General features: G+C 41.2%; 1 protein-coding gene across 6 annotated transcripts in view; it reads right to left on the bottom strand.

Moving 5' to 3' along the window:
* CFAP97 (cilia and flagella associated protein 97) overlaps positions 1-8,840 on the bottom strand; it is a 36,706-nt gene extending 27,866 nt beyond the window's left edge. Inside the window, exons 1-2 of one of the 6 annotated variants that reach the window (XM_005606388.4) lie at positions 8,697-8,840; positions 136-1,180 (exon numbers count right to left, since the gene is read on the bottom strand). In XM_005606388.4, the coding sequence (XP_005606445.2) occupies positions 136-1,168 (1,033 nt within the window). In that variant the 5' untranslated portion in view covers positions 1,169-1,180; positions 8,697-8,840. 6 annotated transcript variants of the gene reach the window in all.
* Between the last annotated feature and the right edge of the window lie 3,175 nt (positions 8,841-12,015).

Genomic DNA, 12,015 nt, shown 5'->3' with positions numbered 1-12,015 from the left:
GCCAATCTTTAAAAAAAAAAAATAAAACATCTAATTGAAAAATCAATGCAAATTCATAGCATTTAATATTTAAGCTCAATATTTCATTCAGTTGAATATTTAAATTCAAAATACAGTTTTAAACAAGAAAATTACCTTTCAAAAGATGATTCAGGTCCATTGTGTCATGTAAGACTTTTTCTTTATATCTGTGGTCTAAACTGGGCTCTAACACTGAAGACTTGGAGGTGAGACTGGCCTCGTGTTTTTCCTTCCCTTTTTTGGCCGATTTCAAAGATTTTGAATTATTTTTTAAGTCCTCAACATTTTCATATACTTCTTGACTCACGTTTTCTTGCCTTTTAACTTTTACTTTCTGATCGTTTGACGCACCCAGTTCAAAAGACTGAACAGGGCTGATGTCTGGAGTCGACAGAGGAGTTACATCTGTGACAGTATCTTCAGATTCCTCAGGGTATTCCCCGACTTTTGGGTTACGACTTGAAGGTTGTGTTCCTGCTGATTTTCTTCCTGGTTTATACTTCTGTTTTGGTGACAAGCGGGTTACACCAGATAGACGGTGCTTTAATGAGGGAGATGAATCAGATGTGCAGCTACCAGACCCTGCATCCGAACAATCTGTACCTGAACTTGAAGACGAGGAGGACAACGAGGAAGAGGAGGAAGACGAACTACTTCTGGAATGCGTTTTACTTGCGCCTTTTTTAAAGTTATTAGTTGTTTTAGCTGACTTGGACCTGACATGATGTTTTCTTCCATCGTCACTGCTCTCCTCTCCATCTGTATAGTAATCATCTTCACCTTCTTTCGCAATTTTGGGAATTCTATTTGGAACAGGCAAGTGTATTTTATGTCCTACTGCAGCATCACACAGCGTTTTTGATCTTGAAGAAGTGGCCAATGATAAAGAATTTCTGGTTTGTATATTATCATTATTAGAGTGTTCTTCCGAAGGAATTTTCTCTTTTCTTTCATTTCCTTTCTCAGTAAGATAATTTCTTTGTATTCCAAATTTCAAGTTTTCTGCATCTTCATCTATTCTCTCTTTAGGGTCATCATTTTGCTTGTCAAAAACTAAGCTACTTTCACACTTCTCTGCTTCTTCAAAGTCACTGTCAAAGAAAGAATGGTCCACTTCACCTTCTGATATATCTCCAAACCGATCCATGATGGTAAAAATCTATCTGAAAAAGAGGAAAGTTTAACCATCAGACTAAAGGGTAATTTCCAAATGCTTTTCATTTTTATACAGTAATTGCATAATTTTCCCAAACTGAGAAGTTTGGTTAATATATAAAGAGAAACATGACCCAAAAAAACACAAAAACCAATAACTCAGTGAAGTGATAATGGGGCTACAGGGGTAACAGCAAGTTGTACTAATGATTTGAAAAAATAAGTCTAATAGTTCAGTTCAAAGAAAATAACAGATCATCAAGGCAGGCATATTACAAATATGGATACCGAGGTGAACCCTAAGGAAAATCTGCCTTCTGTAAATTACGTACAGTTAGAGTTCAGAACAAGAAAGGATGGTGTTAAAACCTCCTAAGATCAGCTAAGAAAGCCCAAACACACAGTATTTTAGTGGAAACAGTTGAAGGAAGGTTGACAAACTTCCCCGTGTCAGGACCTATCTTTGTCCTGTTCTCCTCCTTCACTGCAGTCGGTGGGGAAGAAGCAGGAGACAACCCGTTCAAAATAAAAGCTCCCCTCTCTCTTCTTAAAGAGGAACAAAAACTGTACGGCACACATGCAGGCTGTACAGGTAGCTCAGAGTCAAACCTCTGAAAATTTAATCACCTGTGACATAACCACATACAGAGGATGACAGGGGAAGAGTCTCACTATGTTAAAGGAGTCTGGGATAAGATATATTTCATCACAGACAAGTTACCCAAAATGGAAAAATTAAAGTATATTATTTAGACACATGGAGTTAAATATTAGAAGAAATGGAAAAAATGTTCAAAGTAGTTGCCTCGTGCACGGTGCAGGGACCACTGTTTTAGATACAGACCTTAAATTACTAGCTGAGCTGTAAATTTATGTATGTACTACTATGATAAAAATTAAAATTGCTTTGAAAATATTTAAATACTGCATACGGCTGGAATTAAATCGGAAACGTCACTATAAAGTCATAGCCTCTAAAAGTACTTTTCTTTCTTATTGGTGTTAGCAGCAGTGTCATACTATTACTAATAATGTTAATTCAGAGCGTGACTTCTAATGTTATTCTCCACCAAAAAAAACCAAGGATTCCTTGGAAGGCAGCTGATTCCATTTCTAGAGGCAAAGAAAAACAAGAAAGGCCTGGAGTATCTCATTGTTGCCAGAAAGCACAGTATTCAAATATGCCTGGGATAGTAGTAATAAAACAAAGGATCCAGTTTAAAGGGGCTTCCACTTTCTAAGGCAGACAATTTAGCACTGAAAAACAGAGAACACAAAATATACATAAAAATGAAAAAGTAATTCTGTGGCAAGTCATGAGTCCATAATGACCTTGAAAGCAGGCAAAAGAGTTATGTCAAAGGAAAGGTATATGTAAATTTCTCATAATAACATATAGTTAACAATCCAATTACATGCTCACTATACTCAAATTATGATTAATCCCATTATATCAAATGAAGCATTAAAAGATTATGTAATCTGTATCCTAAATCAGCCATGATACTCTGCAGCCTTTATTTAAATGACTCTGCGACCTACAAAAACAAGTATAGATGTGATTTTAAAATCAATCAAACTCATACATACCATTAATACTAATGTGATAAATATGATAGGTTAAAGTATGTGTGAAATACATTTTATCATTGGATAATTTTGTCTGCCTTTAAGATTTTAAAGAATTGAAGAGATTCTGATGGATTAAACTTATAAAATTTTAACTGTCCTCAACTTTTAAATGCTTAAGGGAACCCAACTGATTAAATCAGTAAGTTTAGACTTATTAGGTTTATAAACAACAGCTTAGTGCTTAGAAAAATTTCTGTCATTAGATCTATAAGTGTGCCTTGTTGGGTGTTTAGGTACTTAAGTTTTCCTTTTTGATTTTTCTTAAGAAAATCAAATACACTACAATTGTAATTGTGCTGTCAATTAAGCAAGTTTGCAAACGGTGTACAATGTTCAGGGAAATTTAAGCTAGGTGAAAATTAAAGTACAAGTGAGTTCTGAAATTCTAACACACTATTAGATTTAAACTGAAATAAGATGTGTTAGGTAGATCTTAAAGATTTAATAAAAATTAGATTATAAAACTTAGACCTAATAAATATTAAAATACAAGAAATATTACTTCCCATAACATATGCCTTTTTTACATTTTAAAATTCAAATTGACAGAAGGGAGCCTCTTCCCCAAATCCTCAAAAAAAAAGATGTTTAATAAGGTTTTAGATGTCATATTTATCCACATTAAAATCAAAATTTACTCTCTAAGGAATTTATAAAAACTGAAACTTGTCTCTTTTAAAGGCATTTGACAATTAATTTTCAGAACCACAAAAAAGCCATAAACCTTTCAAATCAGTTACCTTCATTTCTGGAAATTTATTCTAAGAATATAATATTAAAAAGAGGGAATGGTATTGATTACAGCATTCGTTGTAATACTGAAGAAAACTTAAATAGAAAAATATTATGATTCCATCAAAATAATTATTTAAATCGGGAGTCAGCAAACTACTGTGCGTGGGCCAAATCTGGCCTGACATTTGTATCTGTAAAGAAAGTTTTACAGGCACACAGCCCCACTCATGGGTTTTGGTATCGTCTCTGAGAGCTTTTTGCACTACAACTGCAGAGTTGAGAAGCTGTGACAGAGACTATACGGCCCACAAAGCCTAAAATATTGACCAACTGACCCTTTACTGAAAAAGTCTGTGGACTCCTGAGTTAGGTGACATATCACATGAAAAACATGGTATACAAAACTGTTAACCATACTGGATTAATAATACAATTTACACATTTAAACAAAAACTATAGAAAAAAAGGGCAAAATTAAGAGTTGACCTGTTAAAAGAAAAATCAACAATTCCACTGCATTTTTTTATATTTCCACTACTATTACCTAATAGTGTCCATGCAATAAATTAAGCAAATAAGTGATGACCGGGAGTGTGCGCAGTGAAAATGAACTGAGTCAGACAAACCCAGGCTCAAACTTGGTTCTGCCACTTCCTGGTTGTGTGTTCCTGGGCACATGCACAAGAATGTTCATCAGAGTACTGTTTCTAATAGCAATGAGTTAGAAAAAAACTCAACGTCTAGTAAGAGGAAAATGGATACGCAAAATGTTGCATATGATATGCCATATATCAGTCAAAAAGGATGAGCTGAGATCTACACAAATAACATTTACTAAAAGAGCAGAATTAAATGAACAACAATACGATTATGTAAAACTTAAAAACATAATACCAAATTCCTCACAGTCACGAACATATAAATAAAGTTATACAGTAAACATCTAGGAGTATGAGCCTATGAGAGGAGGGGAGGAATGAGGTTGGAAAGCGGGATAAAGGAGAAAAATAAAGAACCTGGGCAGAGGCCTGTGATCACGGGTCATTACCAACTTAAATAGTACGAGTGATCATTATCAATCCAATTCTGCCCACCTATGAGAAAAATGAGAAATCAAAACAGTCCGTGAATGGTGGATAGCTCTTATAAACAGTCATCAAATTCCAAAAAAAGTTACACTTTTTTGTAAGACAATTCACCCTTTAATCCAAAATGCCAGGGGCTGGAATAAAAAAGCGTTGTAGTCACTGTTTTTTCCTTTCCCACTTTGTTACATGGTTAAGAATACTTTTGCGATTAAAGAAAATTTTTTAAGTTTCTTCAAATTTTAAAAACAAATGGCTTCATAGCATGGCCCAGAGCATAAATTTTCCTACTCAGTTTAAAAAAACAAATCATCCAAATCATTCCAACTTCCATCCCCAGAAAAACTTGTTCACATTTTTAAGGAAATAAAATTCCTCACATAACTAAGTCTCACTTGTGTCAGTGCTGTTCCTCTACTGCTGCTGACAGCTAAAATGTACTGAGTACTCATATGTTAGTTAGCACTGTTCTAAGCACATTCTGAGTATTAACTCATTTAATCTTTATAACAACTTTAAGAGGTTTTACCATTCCCACCGGCCAACGAGGAAAATGAGGGAGAGCAAGAACTTGCTCAAAGTCACCCAGCTGGTAGGTGGCTCGGGCCGGACTCTAAAGCAGGCACGCTTTAAGGATCACGGTATCAACCACTGTTCTGATCTGCTTCGAAGGACAGTCCTTCCATAGGCTAGGATCTGAGATTTGGGGGTTTTTCTGACCTTTAAAACATACTGCTTCAATATCTATCATTTATTTGATGGTAAACAGTAGGCAAGTCCTCTCGTCACCGGGATTTTTAAAGGGAAACAGGACCTGTTTAGCAGTTGATTTTAGGAGGAGTTCTTTGCGAAAAAGGATGGTCTGTACAGTTAAAATTAGATACACATGTCAGCGTTTGCCACACATTTTGCTGGACTTATTCACCATGCAGCAGTTTTCCTCTAATAAAGTAAACTGCAACAAATCTCACTGGCCCACAAATTCAATCACCCAGTAGCCTTAGGTAAATTAAGAAGTGTTAATCTAGGTAACCAGAACTTAGACTCTGAATTAACTGTGGTTCCCCGATCCCAATCTGAGCTTGTGATCAAACCCCCTTTCCAGAGAGAGTAGGGAATTCCAAGGGTATTTCTGGAAAGGAGAGGGACAATTCTGGAAGTCACTAAACTAGAAATGTTTCCAGCACGCCTGCTTTTTCTGTGTGACGTATCAGAAGAACTTCTGTTAGTGACCCCTGACGAGCTTCGTGAGACCATGTAAAGTCCCTCATGCCCATGCAGGCACATAATCAACCTCTGGGCCAACAACTCTTCCTACCCTCCCAGCTCCCCAAGGGTCCTGAAAGGAAAAGATTCTACCCTACACATTAGGAAGGAAGGAACCAAGGCCTAGCAAATTCAAATGACTTGGTCACTTTAAATCATTAGTTTGTGGCAAGTATGCGTCTACGACATCAAGCTTTATCAAACTTGTGAATAAAACTGAAAGATTCTGGATAAATGGAAAAGAAGCTAATACTCATACAGACTCTATTACATGCCAAGCACTGTTCTAAGCACTTATTCACTGCACAACTCATTTAATACTGGTAAAAACTCTGAAGTCAGAGATGAGGAAACTGAGGCACACAGAGGTTAACTAACACGCTCAAGATCACACAGCTAGAAAGCAGTAGCGAGGATGTGAATCCAGGCAGCCTGGCCAGAGTCAACACTCTTAATGATGAGACTATACTGAAACAAGCAGAGGAAAATGAGTAAGCCAAAACCTAGTGGGGAGGGATAGTCTAAAACAGCCAAATAACAGCAGCACAGATAGAGAATGGGAGAAAGTGAGGAGGGAAGGTGCACTGAGGACCCCAGGTTAAAAGCAGGTTCATCGAAAAAAGACTTGGAGCTCACAAGTGGCAAAAGCATGACTTGGAAACCAAAAGACTAGAATGTTCATCAGTCACACTGGGATAGCAATATACAGTCTATGACAACCTGCATTATATTCTGCTGGGTCAAACCACTTCTTGAACAAAGAATTTAGTTCCGGGTACTATGGCAGAGTCTAGAATCGAAGTCACGATAAATGGTTCACAGAACGAGGAGCTCATAGCTGATAAAGGCAATGACTAAGGGGAAGGGTGTATTCAGATACTCGAAGGACTGTGAAAGGAAAAAAGGATTTTAGGGGCCGGCTGGTGGCACAGCAATTAAGTGCGCACATTCCACTTCAGCCGCCTGGGGTTCACCAGTTCGGATCCCGGGTGCGGAAATGGCACTGCTTGGCGTGCCATTCTGTGGTAGGCATCCCACATAGAAAGTGGAGGAAGATGGGCACGGATGTTAGCTCAGGGCCAGTCTTCCTCAAAAAAAAAAAGGAAGAAAAAAGAAAAGAAAAAAAGATGTTAGAGCTGGTGTTTGTAGTTCCAGAGGTGGAACTCGCATCAACACATAGAGTGCATAAGAGAGGTGCTCTGAGATGAACATAAGAACTGCTCAAGAATGGAATGGGCAACTTTCTAAGATTATGAGCCATAAGTCACTAGGTAATGCTGGAGCAAAGATGAATGTCCACTTGCTGGGATGCTGCAGAGGGAATTCACGCAGTAAGAGGACGTGATCTTTCCCAACCCTAATATTTTATGACGGAGGTCTAAATCCCAAAGTCTATCGGTAAGCCAAATGATTACAGATACTCCTTTGAAATCCCTGTTTTTTACAGCTAACAGTTTCCTGCCTTGCTTGTCTCCTTACCAGACTGGCAACTCCTAATATCTTGTTCATCTTTATATCCCCAGTACCTAAAGTAGGACCTGACAAATTACGCATTCAAAGAGTATTTATCCCATGAAAGAGTTTGGAGTTGAGAGACTTAAAACTGAGCCCTAGTTCTGCTCTTTGCAGCTATGTAAGCAGAAAAATCACCTCCTTTTCCTTGGTAGTTTCCCACAATGGTCCCTCACCTGCCCCAACACACATCAGAATTAACTATCCTCTTATCTGTTTACATGGTTCATGCAGTCCCCAATAGCTGTAAACATCGCCTTCTTAAGTGGTCACGATTCATGAGAGGTGGTCGACAGTCCAGTGCCTGAGACTTTTCAGGTTTAAATTTAGGTTCCTAATATCCAACCGATAGGGTTATTGTAAGGATTTAAACATTCCGGTGATTTAACTTGATTTACGGAAAAGTCATTCAACGATCCCGTCCACTGCGCAATCCTTTCGATAATACTTACTCCAAGGAGAGATTCAATTTACGTTAGAGAGTCATAAAAATAAGGAGTTAATAAGACAGTAAAGATTCTCTTTACTACAACATATTGGGAAAGGGTAAAAGTTAAAAGACAGTTCATCAGACCACAGGAACCCTTGTGATGCTCAAGGAAGACAAGTATTTGCCAAAGCTGCCTGGGCACCTACCCATTCGTAAAGCTCCTGCCGAGCCAGCAACATAAACACTAACGCTTTCACGATACATCAGGAAAACACACAAGAACCTGGCGTTTCTTAAACTGTCACTTTGTATTGAGACATTACATTTCTGTAGTTAGACACATCATTTCGTTCAAAGAAGGTAATCGATTGGGTACCCGAAAATCTCGACCCAAAGTTAAACACCTGTTTCCCAAAACCTGGAGGCTCCGTTCACCAACCTGTCGTGACCCCGCGGGGTAGCGGAAAATAAGTGACAGCCCCGCGGGGCTCAGGTTCAAGTCCGCCGAGGCGGGCGGTCCGCTGAGCCCGGATCCTGGGCGCGACCACTTCTTAAGTCAGGGCCGACCCCGACCCACGCCACCCTCGAGGGCGTCCTGAGGGCAGGCCGGGCCCTACCCACCGTACCCCACGGAACCCAGGCCCGACGCCTTTGCTGCGGTTACACCCGCCCCCCGAGGGGCTGGCCGGGTCGGAGAGGCGGCGGAGCGAAGGGCTGGGGGCCCGGCCCGCCCGCCCGCGCAGGCTTCCTCCTACCGACCCCGAGTTCCCGCCGCGGCCTGGGCTCCGGAGAGGGGAAACGGATGCCGAACCGAGGCGAGGAGGGGGGCGGGAAGAAGGGGTCGCCCACGCGCCGCTCACCTGGGCGCCGCCCGCGGCGTCCGAGGCTCGCGCGCACGCGCCGGCGCGCTCCCGCAGCTGCGCCGCACCGGCTTCCGGAAGCGGGAGAGCGGAAAGGGAAAGGAGGCGGCAGGCGAAGAGCCGCGTTGCCGCGGAAACGGGGCGTGGCCAAACGTGCGGGAGGGGCGTGGCCAAACGCGCGGCTTCTCGCGGCTCCTCTGGAAGGGTGGGCGTCATAGAGCGCGGCCCGGGGAAGGCTAGAGAGGGTCGAGCAGTCCCGCCCGGCCGTAAGAGGTCGGACTAACGACTCAGCTCTGGGCTGGGGAGGGACGGGTGAAGAAATGAGTCGTCTGGGCCCTCAGTTGCCCCGTGCACGATCAAGATGTTGCTGCTGTTAACGGCAGTCTGGGTGCGCCTAGTTGTTATAGTGGTGTAGGGGAGGAAGACATTTCCTCTTCCCAAATGTGGGTTCGTCTGGCCGGAGAATGAATTAAACTCACATGAGACAGAATAGCAAGAGAAAATTAAACAAAGCTTTATGAGGAACCATGGCCCGGGGTCTTTCTTCCCGAAGGAAGAAAGGGCACCGGAGAAGTGGGGTGCACAGAGTGGTTATATACCCCCAAACAGGGTGTTTCACATGTGATTGAAGTGTCCCTCCCACAATAGTCACAAGATTGCCCTGTCAGCACAGGGCTTGATGGACACAGCAGGTAGTGGTCTGCTATCTTGGTGGGTGTTGCAGGAGGCAAGTCTATTGTCTTGAGCTGGGCGGTCACAGGTGAGCTCAGCAATCAGTTCCTAGCCTAAGGAAAGATGCATAATCCTTAAAGAAATGCCAGCGTTGAGAGGGGGAGGGAAGTTAGTTACAGGAGGTTACCAGACTAGCACAATAAAATGCAGATTTAAGTCCTTGCCTTTGGCATTGATTAAGAGTTTCTAGAGAGAAGGTCATCTCCTTTCTTGTTCCTGGTACAGAGAGGGAGGCACCTTTTACAGGTAGAGATTTACCTTACAAATGTAAATGTGTCCTAACAAAGGGCAAGTTCCACTCCTCAGAGCCTCCTTCCCTGTCCCAGTTTATCAAAAGCAATCAGCCTCAAATAATCCTGATGCCAAAGAGACATATCTTGGGGTGGCCAATTCCAGACCCCCACGGTGGCTAATTTAATGTGGAAAGCTGCTTTAATTGTTTTGTAATTCCTTACCCAAACAGCAACGACAATAATAAAAATGGGAGTGATGTTGACGTGGGGTCGAGGAGTCGAAGGAAAGATTTCTTGGACTCTCAAGATCTGGTAGTAGTGCTCTTTTATTTAGAGTATAGTGTGGAATAGCATGGGGACAGGACCTATGGGCAGTCAGGCTACTGTGTGGGGACAGGGCCCACTGGCAGGAGGAGCCACTGCTGCCGCCCTGAGTTGAGGGTTAGGGTTAATTTTATAAGGCATGGGTATATGAGTCATCTCTTTACAAGACAAAGGAAAGAACATGAAAAAAGTTAAAATGGTATCAGTGCAGATGGGGTCTGGTCATTGGGTGATCCCATGACTTTTAGACAAGAATCAAATCGGATTAAGTAAAGGTCAGAAGCCACCACCCTAGATCAGTTACATGAGATTGCCAGACAGCAACCAACCCAAGTTCTGACCTTCCCCATTAAGAGTTTCTAGAGACAAGGTCATCTCCCTTCCTTCACAAATGCAAATGTCTCTCAAAAGGGCAAGCAAATTCCAGTCCTCGGAGCCTGCTTCTCATCTGCAGTTTTAAAATTAACCAGCCTAAAATCCTCATCAATGTGTCTTTGTGGTTGTTTATATTAGCAAAGTTCAGTTAGACAACTAGTTAGTTCCATGGGCCAGGGGCTGGTAACACATTAGAAAGTTCTCTATGACTGATAAATGAGATGGGTAGTTAAAACAAGATAAGAGAAAAATGATCTGTGTAGGAGATAGTGAATGCCACAGTTTTTCAGTTTTGAACTCACAGGCACATATAGTAGGTGTGGTAGAATAATGATGCCCAAAGGTCCACATCCTATACCCCAGAACAAGCAGTGAATATGCTGCTTTACTTGGCAAAAGAGATTTTGCCGATGTGATTAAGGAGCTTGAGATGGGAAAATGGACCTGGATTATCCAGGTGAGCTCAGTGTAATTACAAGGGTCTTAAGAGGAGAGGCAGGAAGTTCGAAGTCAGTAATAGGAGACGTGGCCAGAGAATCAAGAGATTGTAATGTGTCGACAAAAATAATCCATAACCAATCTATAAATGAAAATTTGGGTGAGTTTATTCTGAGCTGTAATCTGAGGACCATGGCCTGGGGCCTTTCTTCCAAAAGGAAGAAAGGGCACCAAAGTAGTGAGGTGTACAGAGTGGTTATATACGCCCAAGCAGGACTTTTCACATATGATTGAAATGTCCCTCCCACAATAGTCACAAGATTGCCCTGTCAGCACAGCGCTTGATGGACACAGCAGGTAGTGGGTCTGCTATCTCGGAGGGCGTAGCAGGAGGCAAGTCTATTATCTTGAGCTGGGTGGCCACAGGTGAGCGCAGCAATCAGTTTCTAGCCTAAGGAAAGATGCTTAATCCTTAAAGAAATGCCAACGTTGGGAGGGGGAGGGAAGTTGCACCTTTATCTCAAGGGCCTTTGTTCTTGCCATAGGGAATGTCTAAAGCAGATATACAATGCATGCTCAACAGCCACAGTCAGGCCATTTTGGGAAGACAAGGTCAGGCCGAATTAGGTTTATACCAAATGGCTTCCTCATACTCTCCAATATATCCTATTGCTTGCCATTTTTATTTGTCAAATGTACAGCTTGATGACTATAGTTAGCAGTACTGTATTGTATATTTGAAAGTTGCTAAGAGAGTAGGTCTTAAAAGTTCTCATCACAAGGAAAAAAAGTGTAATTGTGAGGTGATGGATGTTAACTAAACTTGTAATCATTTCATAATATGTACACATATTGTTATGTTGTACACCTTAAACTTATATGATGTTATATGTTGATTATATCCAAATAAAACTGGAAAAAAATTTTTACTCTTAATTAAAATAAAACAGCAAGAGGTCGGAGTGACGTGAGGAAGGGACTGTGAGCCAAGGAAAGCAGGCGCCTCTGGAAACTGACAAAGGGAAGAAAAGGGATTCTCTCCTGAAGCCTCCAGAAGGAATGCAGCCCTGCCAGTACCTCGATTTTAGACTTTTGGCCTCTGGAACAGTAAGAGAATAAATTTGTGTTGTTTTAAACTATTCAGTTTGTAGTAATTTGTAATAGCAGCAAACAGAAACTAATACAATAGGTACTGAATAAATATTTTTTTACATGAA

The sequence above is a fragment of the Equus caballus genome, chromosome 27, assembly GCF_041296265.1.
Source record: "Equus caballus isolate H_3958 breed thoroughbred chromosome 27, TB-T2T, whole genome shotgun sequence".
NCBI classification, from domain to species: domain Eukaryota; kingdom Metazoa; phylum Chordata; class Mammalia; order Perissodactyla; family Equidae; genus Equus; species Equus caballus.
This window is presented reverse-complemented; position numbering and strand designations above follow the sequence as displayed.